This window comes from Palaemon carinicauda, chromosome 18 (assembly GCF_036898095.1).
Source record: "Palaemon carinicauda isolate YSFRI2023 chromosome 18, ASM3689809v2, whole genome shotgun sequence".
NCBI lineage: Eukaryota > Metazoa > Arthropoda > Malacostraca > Decapoda > Palaemonidae > Palaemon > Palaemon carinicauda.
Genome location: NC_090742.1, coordinates 105,886,597 through 105,902,210, shown reverse-complemented (window position 1 = coordinate 105,902,210; position 15,614 = coordinate 105,886,597). Strand labels below are relative to the sequence as shown.

Below are 15,614 nucleotides of genomic sequence, written 5' to 3'. Positions count from 1 at the left end.
GAGCTTACTCATGGGCATGTGGTGCTGAAAGTTCTATTGCTCTCCCTCTCATGCCACGCCGCCAGGCTCTTCTGCCTCCTATCTTCCGGCATATACAACCTCAAATCCTCGCACACCCTATGGGAAGAGGCCGGTTGAAATTGTCTTCCCCATCATCAATCAAGTTCTTGTCCAATTCAGACTTGCTGAGTAGATCCACACTGGACTCTTTACTCCCTTCCAACTTATCAAAGTCCAGATCATCGTTGGATTCATTCCCCCCAAAATATCCTTTAAACATTCCCTCGCCGCCTTTGCCTTACAGACACCACAACGCATTAGTTTTACTGCAAAGGGGGTTCATGCATGATTCAGCCATTTAACGTTCAATATGGCAATGAATTTGGGTTACTCTTATCTGGAGTTACCCTCTGTTAGAGGAATGGTTCAGTGTGTAGTAATAGCCTATATATAAATATATATACATATATATATATATATATATATATATATATATATATATATATATATATATATATATATATATATATATTTACATATATGTGTGTGTCTTTGTGTGTGTGTGTGTCTTAAACAGGCCTATTAAAGAAACCAGGGAATTCAAATTATTCAATATATTTCAGTCAATGCAAACTGGCTCTCTTCTTGGTACTTTACACCAAAAAGAAGGCTGATGTGTATTGGACGAAATATAGTGAATAATTGGACTTCCTTCGTTCCTCTAAAGGGCATTTTTAAGGAACATGTTAAGGTGTTAAATTAAATTCAAAATAAATACACAGATATATATATATATATATATATATATATATATATATATATATATATATATATATATTTGAAAAAAAACACAAATAATTTTGGCATCATATTCTATCTGCCACGGGATCACAGCTCCATGGGGAAATTCCTTATTCCTTTTACGACACTTCTACTAGGCCAAGGATTCGAACCTTAGCACTAAAAAGAAACAAAGGTTGACAGCAATCAGCTGTAATGAGAGATAAGATTTGATGCCGCTTCCGATGAGTTTAATCCTGTTGAATTCAGGATTTATACTAGGAATAGAAATCAACCCATCTTCACCATTACAGCTGATTGGTAAGTAAAATTTGGTGGTTTTCAGATAACTTTATCACTAACACTCGTGAATATTATGTTTTCACATAAGACACAAATACATGTGAATGTGGAATTCAATCTATCTCTTTTTACAGCAAAATGGTCCAAGTCCTTACCCTCTATCTTTATTTCTTCTAAGTAGTTATCATAAAAGGAATTTCCATATGAGTCTGTGATCCCAAAAAAGTAAATTCTATATCAAAAGTAATTTGTGGAAAAATAGAAAGAAAATTAAATTCGAGTGTGTTACTGATAAAATCATCATGATCACGATCATCATTATATATATATATATATATATATATATATATATATATATATATATACATATATATATATATATATATATATATATATATATATATATATGTATATGTATATATATACACACACACATATATATATATATATATATATATATATATATATATATATATATATATAATGCACACACCGACCGCTTAACACGTTATTATGAATGGAATATTGCAATATCATTGTCAAACACGAATACCTTGACTCTGAGGCAATAGCTACTAGAAAGTCTTCTTGCCTTCAATTATGCTCAAGATACGCAGGTACTTTAGCATGTTTCTAAAATTGAAACATTATATTGCTTTGACTTGATTAAAGAAATACCTTTGTTTCAAATAGTTTGATTTGCAGTATAGCTAAAAGACTAACTTGCAAAACACGAGGAAAAAAAAATAAAATCCATTGAGCTATGCTACACATTTTCACGGAATGAAGAACAAATCTATTGTATACAAAGGTCATTTTCCTTTCACAATCCCTTCGTTTTATCACAAAAGAGAGCTAACGTCCATATCCTGTGCCTCTCTCTATTTAAAGAATGACCCCCGTCTTGACGCAGTTAAGAAAGATAATAAGCATCCTTTCTCTTCGTCTTCAGAGAGGGGAGCCAAGGGATAGGACAAAGGAGAACTTTTTATCTTTCAACCGGATGAGAATCATCACCGCCACTCTCATCATCAACATATTGCATAAGAACACTTCATCTAGTGAAGTAGCCTATGCTATTCATTGTGATGAAATATTCAAGTTCGTGACCGCACACTGCACAGTATACACATCTACACACACACACACACATGTATATATATATATATATATATATATATATATATATATATATATATATATATATACATATATATATATATATATATATATATATATATATATATATATACTGTATATATATGTATATATATATATATATAGATCTATATATATATATATATATATATAGAGAGAGAGAGAGAGAGAGAGAGAGAGAGAGAGATCTATATATATATATATATATATATATATAGATCTATATATATATATATATGTATATATATAGATCTCTCTCTCTCTCTCTCTCTCTCTCTCTCTCTCTCTCTCTCTCTCTATATATATATATATATATATATTATATGCATATTATGCCATTTATTCAACTTAAAGACGAAAACTCTATGGCTTTACAGCCATTCCCTATAATATAAGCACATGAACATCGTCAGCAGCCCCCAGAAAGTAAAGATTCTCACTCTGTACTAACAATTTTCCCATCCTATAAACTCGACATTTTCTAAGCTTTCTTCAGCGACTTCTCAGACCTTCCATTCAATAAACTTATAGAGCCTTACCGTGTACCTGTACCTATAACCTTAACACTCCCTGCACCCTAAGGGCTCTTACCTCTTGTTTTCTTTAATCACAGACCTATCAACCTGGTCTCTTTGTTTGTTTCAGCTTACATCACTCATCATCGAACTTTAACCCATATACTGTACATACTACTTGCACTACCTCCCAAGTAAGCACATCCCCATACCGTTATCAATTATCCATTTACTTTGTATTCACGTAAGGAAAAACTCATCTCACCAGTCCTGCCTTTTCCAAGTATAACAATAATGGTTCATACTTGTAAAACCTACATAATAGGTAGTAGGTTGGCCAGGGCACTAGCCACCCGTTGAGATACTACCGCTAGAGAGTTATGGGGTCTTTTGACTGGCCAGACAGTTCTACATTGGATCCTCTCTGGTTACGGTTCACTTTCCCTTTGCCTACACATACACCGAATAGTCTGGCATATTCTTTACAGATTCTCCTCTGTCCTCATACACCTGACAACACTGAGATTACCAAACAATTCTTTACCAAAGGGTTTAACTACTGCACTGTAATTTGTTCAATGGCTACTCTCCTCTTGTTAAGGGTAGAAGAGACTCATTAGCTATGGTAAGCAGCTCTTCTAGGAGAAGGACACTCCAAAATCACACCATTGTTCTCTAGTCTTGGGTAGTGCCATAGCCTCTGTACCATGGTCTTCCAGTAAATTGGGTTAGAGTTTTCTTGCTTGAGGGTACACTCGGGCACAATCTATCTAATTTCTCTGCCTCTTGTTTTGTTAATGTTTTTGTAGTTTATATAGGAGATATTTATTTTAATGTTATTCTTAAAATATTTTATTTTTCCTTCCTTCCTTTCCTCACTGGGCTATCTTCCCTGTTGGAGACCCCGGGCTTATAGCATTCTGCTTTTCTAACTAGGGTTTTAGCATAGCAATTAACAATAATAATAATAAACAAATATTTTCCAAAAATTAAGTCCCTTTCCGAAGTAGTCATTAGAAAACTCATGATTCTTGTTCAGTCTAAGCCGCAAACAACATTTCTCATTTACTCTACATTCAGAATACCCGACATACACCTTTTCCGTCATTCCAAAATCATATAACCAAATGATCCATTCATTAACTTCTGTTTTATCCCTTAACAGAACGATTATTTAAAACTCTCAATTAGGCACAACTTTATCCTTTCAGCCCAGTTAGTATATCACCCAGCTCTTTACTACGAAAAATAACACGTAGCTTTCTTCCCAGAACACAGTTATTATCATAAATCTAAAAATCTTTGAGACCATATATATTATCATTTCTGTCTTCACACTAAAACTGTTTACGCCTGTGGACTTTTAATTAAATTCTATGCCTTTGTCATTCAATTACTTTTAAACCTATATATCCCCCAAGGTTCTTTATCCTAAATATTCTGGAAAAGCTATTATCATCACCGTTTACCTTGAATGCAGCAATCTAGCAACAAGACCGTTGAATTTTTTTTTCAGTTTCATAAACCATCAATTTCAATACCAAGAGGTAAAAAAAAAAAAAAATGTACAGGACGATGATCGAACATTAGCCTACATGGATGTAAAATGAAATATACTGGGCCCATTCAAGAAAACCTTTGACTCTTCAACCCCAAAAAGGAATAAAAGCCACAAAGGAAGTGTATCATGGGATTCGAAATTTTGCGCGCGCGTACATACACAATTTCCGGTCACAAAAAAGAACGTGAGTAACAATGTTTCTGCCACAAAAGTCCCTCTTCACTTGGAACGCTGTCACTAAATCTACCATGTAAAGTTCTAGAAAACGGTATTATTACAATAAAAAAGCCTCCAATGATAACAATCTCGTCTCAAGACACCTGGCCGGCATGACAAATCATCTTTTAAATTTGAAAACTAATGGGCCCTTTATAAACATCAAAATATTACAGATTGTTCGACAGAAACTTCCCATGTGTTTTATCATTTACATCACTGGCTCATTGAAACTGCATCCAGGGGACAGAAGTCTCGTCGGGATACTGTCATCAGAGTTATTATGTCATTTGACTGGCAAGACAGTACCACATTGGCTCCAGTTAATTTTTCCTTTGCTTACACATACAGCAAATAGTCTGGCCTATTCTTTCCCCATTCTCCTGTCCTCATACACCAGAAAACACTGAAATTACCAAAGAATTCTTCTTCGCTCAAGGGGTTAACTACTGCACTGTAATTGTTCAGTGGCTACTTTCCTTTTGGTAAGGGTAGAAGAGACTCTTTAGCTATGGAAAGCAGCTCTTCTGGGTAAGGACGCTCCAAAATCAAACCATTGTTCTCTAAACTGGGTAGTGCCATAGCCTTTGTGCTATGGTCTTCCACTTGTCTTGGGTCAGATTTCTATCGCTTAAGGGTACACTCAGGCACACTATTCTATTTATGGGTGGTAGGTTGGCTAGGGCACCAGCTACCTGTTGAGATACTACCACTAGAGAGTTATTGGATCATTTGACTGGCCAGACAGTAATACATTGGATCCCTCTCCAAGGTTACGGCTTATTTTTTCTTTGCCTACACATACTCCGAATAGTCGGGCCTATTCTTCACAGATTCTCGTCTTTCCTCACACACCTGACAGCAATGAGATTCCCAAACACTTCTTACCCCAAGGGGTTAATCACTGTACTGTAATTGTTGGTAAGGGTAGAAGAGACTCTTTAGCTATTATCGTAAGCAGCTCTTCTAGGAGAAGGACACTTCAAAATTAAACCAATGTTCTCTAGTCTTGGGTAGTGCCATGGCCTCTGTACCATGGTCTTCCACTGTCTTGGGTTGAGTTTTCTTACTTCAGGGTACATTCGGGCACACTATTCTTATTTTTTTTTCCTCTTCCTCTTGTTTTTTTGAAATGGTGTGTTGGGCAGGCTTAATAGAAGGGCCATAGATGCCTGGTGGTTTATCAAGAGGTTGTCTTTTCCTTATCGGATTCTTTTTTTTTCTCAAAACCACCCTTACTGTACTCCCTTCAATTAAAGTGGGTATCCTGGAGAGTATTTAGCTCTACATGGTGTATCGGCTCCTCCATGTTGACCAGTTTTTCAGACTTTTTTTCTATAGTCTATGGGTTTGATCAATCACTTTATTTATATTTCTGTACATATTGTTTTTGTTATAATTCTTGTTAATCTAGTTTTTAAGTATGTCTTTTTTTTTTATTACTATTAATTCTCATGCTGTCTGGAGACATTGAGTGAAATCTTGGACCAGTACGTCCTAGGTTTCGTCAATGTCGTCTACTGTATTGCAATATTCATGGTCTTCATGCAAATATTCAAGACCTTACAGTTGCATCCAGACAGTATGATATTCTTTTGTGCTCAAAAACTTTGGTTTCTAATACGAGGCACTCATCTGAGCTCCTTATAACTGGTTTTAAGAATCCAATAATGTTGAAACGTGATACCATCTCTAGGACCAGGGGAATGAAGGTGTATATCAGGATTGAGTACCCTGCTTCTCATAAGTCCTGCTATGAAAGAGAATGTCATGAGATTCAGGTAATAAAAGTTTGTGGCAGGCATAACAACATTTATTTGTTTTCAATCTGCCGGAATCCAGACATGCATAATTCTATCTTCGATTGTCTTCTTATCATTATGGGTAAGATACAAGAAGATGATAGAAGGGCTTCTTTTGTCTTTCTTGGTGATTTCAATGCTCACCATAGGGAGTGGTTAAGTTCTATCTCTCCTACCGATCGCCATGGCTTAAGAGCTTTAGACTTTGCCTCTGAATCACGCTGTGAGCAAATCATAAGTGAAGCTACTCACAAGTCTGGTTATTGTTTGGACCTCGTATACACTGACTCCCCTGGCGTTATAACAAGTAAAGTTGGTTCTCCAGTCGGGACATCTGATCATCCCTTGATTTCATTAGTAGCAAAGACTGAGCAGCATGTCCCTGATCATACTTACGTAAAATTCATATGAAATCTCAAGCATACAGGAATGGGATTTTGCATGATCTTATGTGCTTGAATTGGTCACAATTATATATTAGTGTTGATCCTGTTGTCCTTTTGAATGAAAATCTAGTCAACATAATTGAAAGGCGTATCCCTTCTCATGTGCTAAAATACCGGGTGAAGGACAAACAGTGGTTCTATGATGATTGTAAACGTGCTTATTTGGAGAAGCAGGAGGCCTATCATCTTTGGAAGGGTAACAGATCAGATTTGACCTGGAATATCTATACTCAGCTTAGAGCTTTTGCTCAGAGAGTTTATGCTTCAACTGAAAAGGAATACAATTTAACATAAAAGAAACCCTTTCTGGTACAACTCAGGAACATAAATGGTGGTCTACACTTAAATCTGCACTCTTTGGTGTAGATGCAACAGTTCCTCCTTTCCTTAAACCACATGGCTGAGTCACTCAGTGCCCAAGGGAAAAGGCAACCCTTTTGGTTGATGTTTTTAAAAGCAAGGAAAAACTTGAACTTCCTCATTCCTGTTTTCCTGAGGCTAAACTAACTAGTTCAGCTTTTTGATCTCGTGAAATTAAAGCTGTTGATGGACCTTGATGCTTATGGAGGTGTAGACCCAAATAGTATTTTTCCTTTGTTTTTTATAAAGACTGCAGATTTCTTAGCTCCAAAGTTATCTGTTATTTTACGCAAGTTAGCTAGAAGAGGAGCTTTTAGCACTTGTTGGAGAATGAGTAATGCTTCTCCACTATGTAAAGGTGTTTGTGGTATCTCAAGTCCAACTGATTACCGCCCAATTTCCAATACTCCCATATCATCTAAAATTTTTGAACGTCTTCTGGCAAAACGTCTTAATAGGTTTGCTGAAGGTAATCATCTATTCCTTAGTTTGCAATTTGATTTTCATAAAGGCCTCGGAGTATGTGATGCCCTTCTTACAATCACCAATGCTGTACAGAAAGCCCTTGATTGTGGTCAGGAAGTTCGTATGATTGGCTTTGATTTTAGTGCTGCCTTTGACTGCGTTAATCATGAGGCCCTTGTTTTCAAACTCAAACAGTTGGGAGTGGGTGGGTTGTTTCTTGGCATTATTATTGATTCTTTAAGTAATAGATCTCAAATAGTTGTTGATGGGTACCATAGTGAGTATAGGAATGTGATATCTGGTGCTCCACATGGTAGTGTTCTTGGCCAATTACTTTTCATACTATATACACATGACATGTGGTTTGGCATGAAGAACAAGCTTGTTGCATATGCAGATGATGCTAATCTCTTTGCATCAATTCCAACTTCTGAATGTAGATCTGGGGTTGATGAATCCCTTAATAGCGATCTAGCTAAAATTAGTGCATGGTACATATCATGGGGTATGAAGTTGAATCCTGACAAAATTCAAAGTATGATTGTAAGTAGGTCAAGGACACAGTGGCTCCTCAACATCCAGATCTCATTATTGATAACATTTCTTTAACTTTGCATGACTCTCTTAAAATTTTAGGTGTGATTCTCGACAGCTAATTTACTTTTGAGAAACACCTTAGGTCTGTCTTCTTCAATTGCACAAAAAATTGGCTTATTGAGAAAGTCTTTCAAGATTTTCGGTAATCAATCTATTCTGAAGAAGTGTTTTAATTCTTTCATTCTACCTTGTTAAGAGTATTGTTCTCCTGTCTGGTCCTCAGCTACTGATTCTCATCTTAATTTGTTGGACAGAAACTTTCGATCTATTAAATTTCTTATTCTTGATCTAGATATTAATCTTTGGCACCGTCGTTCAATTAGTTCATTATGCATGTTGCATAAGATTTTTCATAATTCTGACCATCCTTTACATTCAGATCTTCCGGGACAATTCCATCCTGTTCCTAATACTAGACGGGCAGTTAATTCTAATAGCCAGGGCTTCTCCATCATGAGGCTCAATACTACACAGTATTCTAGAAGTTTTATTCCAGCTGTGACCAAGTTGTGGAATGATCTTCCTAATCGGGTAGTTGAATCAGAAGAACTTCAAAAGTTCAAAGTTGCAGCAAATGTTTTTATGTTGAACAGGCTGACATAAGTCTTTTTATAGTTTATATACGACATATCTGTTTTGACGTTGTTACTGTTTGTGGACTGATTTATTGTTAATTTGTTCTCATCATTTATTCATTTTCTTATTTCCTTGCCTCACTGGGCTATTTTTCCCTGTTGGAGCCCTTGAGCTTATAGCATCTTGCTTTTCCAACTAGGTTTGTAGCTTGGCTAGTAATAATAATAATAACAATATTACTCTTCCTCTTGTTTTTTTGTTTTGAAGCTTTGGTCGTTGTTTACAAGAGTACGCTCTCCATTTACTCAAAAATTATGCAGTCCTGCAGCTCTCCTCTTTTTGTAGAGTAATTAGGAAATTCTTTAATTGGGGGAAAAGACCAAAAAAAGCAATATATGGTGTGCAAAGGGAGAGGGGGAGGGGTTGGTGGAGGAGGTACTAAACGAACTGGAACCAACATCGTCAACATACTCAACCAAAAAGAAGTTTTTGATGTCAGCGTACATTTGCTATATATTCAAAATATATACTAAATTAAAAATGGAGCAATTACTCAAATGTCAATATTTGTGAACGTATATTTTATTTGGTATATACTTAAATCCTTAAAGTTTCATGCGACAAACAACTACGACTTGGAAAAAAAAATTCAATCTCATAATACAGCTTAAGACCCATCATACAATTACAAGAGATTCAGACAACTCAAGGCAAGCTTTAATCCTTTTTAAGAGAAACGTCAAGTTAGATAAATAGGCTAAAGGCTGTAAACTCCTTATACACCCTGCCAAAATACAACAATATCATGAAATGTTATTAAGAATTATAAGAATTTGACTTATCAATTCTATCAGTTATTAACAAATATAACAGGTTACAGAAGAGGTACAATAAGCGACACCTGAGAGACTAGGAATTGTGGTTAATGGAGGGATAGGAGTCTCTATGAGTAAACTCCCCCGAAGAGGAGAAACACTTCCAGGAGAGACAGATGAAGGACTTGCTTCCCCCTTGAATGATGTACAGGATTGGGGGAAGTGCAGTCAGCAGCAATGGCGAAACTGTCTGAAGGACCAGGAGCGTCGATAGAAAGGGCAGCAGATGATGCCTCTAACACCACTAATTCTCCTCAGTACAGCATTTGCGCAATGGAGTTAAAAGACCTTCTAGTGGCTCTGTGAAGGACAGCTAGTTCTGAAGACCACCAGGGGACTAGTTGTCGTTTGAATAACCCTGCTGTTTTGGGAAGTGAATTGACTCCTGCTGTATGAAGTTATATTCAGTAAGTTTATGGCATCGTTAACACTTTCAAATTGTTCTGCATTCCCTTCAATTTCGTTTAAATAATGAAATCTATCCCAGTCCGCCTTGTCAAGATTACATTGCAGCGATCTCTGCAGAGGTGGACCATTGTTGGTGTTTATAATGATTGGTGCATGATCACTAGTATGCCAATCATCTAATGTTCTCCAATCAAAATCGAGAAGACAGTTATAGCTTGCAATTGATAGGTCAATGCATGACAAGGTGTCTGTCTGAACATGGATGTGTGTGGGCTCTCCTGTATTAAGGAGTCCTACATCTTCACTCTCCACAAATGATGATATAATATTACCCCTTGCATTTGCCAAAATATCTCCCCATAAAGGATGTCTACTATTAAAATCTCATAGTAGAAGAAAAGGTAGTGGTAGTCGTTGAATAACCTCTAGTAAATTATCATACAAAATGTTATCATTTGGAGGCAAGTAAAGAGAGAAGATTGTGTACAGTATGTTCTCCCTATATCTATTTGTACAACCACTGCCTGCAGAGGGGTACACATAAAGAGAGCAGATTGTGTATTTTCTCCCTATATCTATTTGTACAACCACTGCCTGCAGAGGGGTACAGATACACAAAGATATTTGAGGAACATCTCGATGAACTTACGTAAGCCTTCCTCCATGGCTCCCTACTCGTTGATCATATGGTGTCCTATAGCTAGCATACTCTCGAGGACAAGGAGTATTAGCATCGAGCTTGCTCTCCTGTAGAAATACAATTATAGGTGAATTTCCATGAATGAGGAGCTTAAGTTCTTCATATTTGGCCCTAAACCCTGACAATTCCATTGCAGAATGGAGGAAAAAACTATGGTTTATTTTTTGGAATATACCTTGAATGAAGTCTTCCCATTAGCAATTTTTGATCCAACACTATTCCCCAGTGGTTTCTATAGAGAGGCTCTTGATATATTGGGTTTTGTGTTTGTCTTTTTTCTTAGTGTCCTATTGATTAATGTGTTTAGTGGGATGGTGGACCTCAACTTGAATTTCTGATTTATTTAAGTTGTCTTCCTGTTAATCAGTAACATCAGCAGACAAGACGTCAAATTTATTGGAAGTCTTTAACTTTAATGTTTCTTATGAAAGGGGGCGAGAGAGATGGTGATCTCTCTCTCTCTCTCTGTTTCTATTAAAAGGTTGTGTGTTACCAGTTATTTGCACCTTCCCCACTACAGATGCACCAGGTAAATTGGTTTTGAGTTAAACCTACATCAAATCAGGTAAGGACATGGCCTGAGAGAGGTTTGTACTATGGTACAAAAGGTTTTTAATATCTTTCTGTTCCTTATGTATCCGTTTTGATTTTTTACACCTTTCGGATATACTTTTGCAATTGGATTTCATCTTCTTTAACTACTTTCATATCTTTCTTTATGTTGAAAGTGAGGATACTATTTTCATCAGTGTGTTTTGGCAAGTTTTTCTTCAGAACCAGTAAAAATGGTTACCCTGGCCTTATCTGCTTTTCAATAGCTCTTTTACAAGCCTTTTTAAAAGTAACTCTTTCCATGGTCCTAATAGCCTCAATTTCTTTTTCAAAAATAAACTTAACAGAACTTTTAGATGTAGCTGGGTGTGCTTCCTCACACTGATTACAATTTGAATTTTCTGTGCATGATCCATGACTAATTTTTCCAAAGTTGGCACATACAGCTGGGTTATTATTTAGTATTTCCTTGCACTTTTGGCTTAAATGACCATCCATTTGGCAATGATAACAACGCAATGGCGAAGGAATGTATGCTTTAACCTTTAAAGATAGCCAACCAGCTTTAATGAAATTGGGTAGCCTACATTGATCAAAAGTTAAAATTAAAGTAGCTAGACGAACACATTCTCCGACTCACTCTCTCCTTCTAACTATTTTTACTACTCTTTGACTTCTCAGTTCATATTCAATTTCTTTTTTCTCTATATCTAGTAGCTCTGAAGCATATATCACACCCATACTCTGAATAAAATGGGGTGAGAAAGGCAATTGACTTTATGACCAACCAAAGTTGTACGTGCTTTCAATATTTCACTTTGTATAGGGTATGGTGTGTCTATCAAAAGACTTCCATTTCCCTAGAGAAGAGTTTTTGGCTTCCCTCCACATACTTTTACTATCTCCCAAATGGCTTTAAAAACATTCCCATTTTACAAATCTTCCACTTTCAAATTCTAAAATAAAAAAATTTTCATAATTCACTATTTCATAGCGACCAACTAATGTTTCTGCTTTACTATATTTTTCTGTTTAGCAGATATCTCTTATCGTCTCTTCTCTACATGGTATGCGTAAGGTTCTAATGTCCCAATATTACAACCCAAATTGAAATTGTCGATACCGAGGTCCATGTTTGTATTTTCTAGGTCATCAACAGAGGGGTTGGTTTCAAAAGAAATAGCAAGCCAATTGCCCACATCTTATCAGAGGATGTCAGTCCTCCTATCCCATTTGGCTCAACATGAGAAGAGGTTTCAGCAGGGACCAGTCCTCTACTAGAGGGGGGCTGCCTCTTTTAAGGTGGGCGTACACTTGTCCCTCCCAATTGTGGGCGAGAAGGAGGCTCACCCATTTGAACAGGAGCAGCCTCGGCTGCCCCCTCCGCTACCTTTTCCCCAACCGGGGAAATTGAAGCCCTTCTATTCTTTGGCAGGAGAGGGCTTTACTTGACAGGCTTCTCAAAGATCCTGGTTTCTTACTCATTTGCGGCCTCTTCTGAGAGGGCGCTGTTCTGTGGGACCAAGATGTCATGGCCCTATGGAGGAGAGAGTCCTGGTTGGACTTCATCCAGCACTCAGCTGCCCGCTCGACATCTTCTGACCGGAAAAGGGAGAGACCGTCCAACGTAGAAGTCCTCACCTTGTCACTTTCATCTGGGGAACTTGTCGATGGAATTTTTAAATAACTGAATCCCTTCTTTTGAGTATAATACAGTGAACCCTCGCTACTTCGCGGTTCGACCATCGCGGATTCACCACTTCGCGGGTTTTTTCCATAACCCATATATATATACATATCGCGGATTTTCCGGAAATTTCGAAAATACCGCGATATCTAAAGACCCCAAATACGATATTTCGTTACCTGTAATTCCATTAATACTGTAATTAGTAATATCTGCTCTTACTGATTGTTCATTGCATTACATATGATATATAATTCAGCACAGAAAGAAATAAAACACGAAAAGAGAATGTGATCATACGATAATTCAGTACTGTATACAGTACGGAGTAAAATTAAATCGAACATGAAACGCAAATCAGATGCAGTCATACCATATTAGAATGGTGTAAGTCTGCTGATGGCTACTACTGTACTACAAATGTAATGGATGTGCTTCTTTTCCATGAATCTTTTGTATGTACTGTATACGTACGTAGTACTGCATCCAATAATATTCTTTGTTGCAAAAATCTCATTTCGAATAAGCGTACGAGAGAGAGAGAGAAACACACCCTCTACAAAAGAATAAAATAGCATACGTAAAGCTATTATTATTGTTATTATTATTATTATTGTTGTTGTTGTTAATAAAATTATTATTGTTATTATTATCATTATTATTATTATTATTACTGTATTATTATCATTATTTATTATTATTATTATTAATACTGTACGTACAGTATACGCGGGGTATCTTGTACTTTGAGTTGGTAACCTACGCATCATATAAGACGGGTTGTGATTGGTTCAAGCGCTGATAGATGACGAATCATAACTTAAGTTTTGTTATCTAGCCTGTGATTGGTGTTTTGCCTGCATCTCCAGCTTCCAGCCTCTGTTCGCGGCCACTTTCTCTTACGCCGTATCGCTGAGTAGACGTTCTTAAGTTTGTGAACTTTAATCTGTGCTGTGTGCGACTGTTTTAAGTTGAACTTTTTGTTGAACTTTCTGTTAAATCCTACTGTACAATGGCTCCCAAGCGTTCTGCTTCTACTAAGGCTGGTAGTGAGCCTAAACGCCACCGAAGGATGATGACGATTGCTGAGAAGGTGACGCTTCTCGATATGTTGAAAGACGGTAGAAGCTACGCGGCCGCAGCGCGCCATTTTGGAATCAACGAATCCACTGTTCGCTATATCAAGAAGGACGAGGCGAACATTAGAAAGACGGCTGCAATCACCTTTAGCAGATCAGTGAAGCGAGTCGCTATCACGCGTAATAAAACGATCGTACGCATGGAAGGTGCTTTAGCTGTGTGGATTGCCGACTGCCGGAAGAAGAACATAGCCTTGGATACGAACACCATCCGAACAAAGGCTTTGAGCTTGTATGAGAATTTTGCTGCAAAGGAACCTCAAGACGACGACGGCAACCATGCTGAAGAAGATGATGATGCAGATGAACCTCAACCAGGGACATCCACTGATTCCCAGCCTCAGAAACAAAGTTTTTCCGCCAGCAAAGGATGGTTCGCGAAGTTTCAGAAACGCTTCGCCCTGAAAAGCGTTTCCCTGCATGGCGAGGCTGCTTCGGCTGACACTGCCGCTGCTGAAACTTACGTGAACCAGACGTTCAAGAATATTATCGCCGAAGGTGGATACAAGCCGGAACAAGTGTTTAATATGGATGAGACCGGCTTGTTTTGGAAGAGAATAACGTCGCGAACTTTCCTGTTCAAAGAGGAAGCCAAAACCTCTGGCTTTAAAGCATTCAAGGATCGCGTTACCCTCGTGATGTGTGGCAATGCTGCTGGATTTTTGCTAAAGCCGGGGCTTATTTATAAGTCGAAAAATCCTCGCGCTTTGAAAAATAAGAATAAGAATCTCCTTCCCGTGTACTGGATGCATAATCCAAAAGCATGGATTACAAAGATGCTGACCTCCAACTGGTTCCACCAGTGTTTCATCCCGCAAGTCAATGAATATCTCGTAGAGAAGGGCTTGCCATTCAAGATCCTTCTCCTTATGGATAACGCTGGTGGACACACAACTGACCTGTCGCGTGAGGGCGTTCAGGTTGAGTTCCTGCTACCCAACACCACGTCATTAATTCAACCGATGGACCAGGGGGTTATCAGGGCGTTCAAGGCCCTCTACACGAAGAATACCTTGGCGGACCTCGTTGCGTGTGTGGATGCTGCCCAAGATGATGAGGATGAAGATTTTAACTTGAAGGTGTACTGGCGGCAGTACACCATGGCCACGTGCCTGAAGAATATTCAGAAGGCACTGCAAGAGATGAAACCTGCAACTGTGAATGCGAGCTGGAAGAAGTTGTGGCCCCAGATTGTTTACGACGACGAGGGATTTACACCTGCTGATATTCAACACTCTGCAATACAGAAATCTGTGCAGTTGGCTGCCATAATTGGAGGTGACGGGTTTGGCGACATGACGACTGAAGACGTCGACGAGTTGTTGGACTGCCATTCCCAGCCGCTAACTGACGCAGACCTAGAAGACCTGACGAAATCGGCAAGCGAAGAAGAGAGTGAAACCCAGGAAGAGACCCAAGAAAATGTCGAAGAAACGGGCTTAACACTAGAACGGCTTGCCAAGGTCTGCAACCA

At 37.9% G+C, this 15,614-nt stretch overlaps 2 protein-coding genes across 3 annotated transcripts in view; both read right to left on the bottom strand.

The window, feature by feature from the left end:
- Positions 1-13,060, bottom strand: part of LOC137657467 (neuroligin-3-like) — an 84,652-nt gene extending 71,592 nt beyond the window's left edge. Inside the window, exons 1-2 of the mRNA XM_068391806.1 lie at positions 12,763-13,060; positions 10,712-10,880 (exon numbers count right to left, since the gene is read on the bottom strand). Coding sequence (XP_068247907.1) covers positions 10,712-10,880; positions 12,763-13,060 — 467 coding nt within the window. The remainder of the gene's footprint in view (positions 1-10,711; positions 10,881-12,762) is intronic.
- Dmtn (transmembrane and coiled-coil domain 2 protein Dmtn) overlaps positions 1-15,614 on the bottom strand; it is a 662,916-nt gene that overhangs the window by 614,954 nt on the left and 32,348 nt on the right. The gene's annotated exons all lie outside the window — the stretch shown is intronic.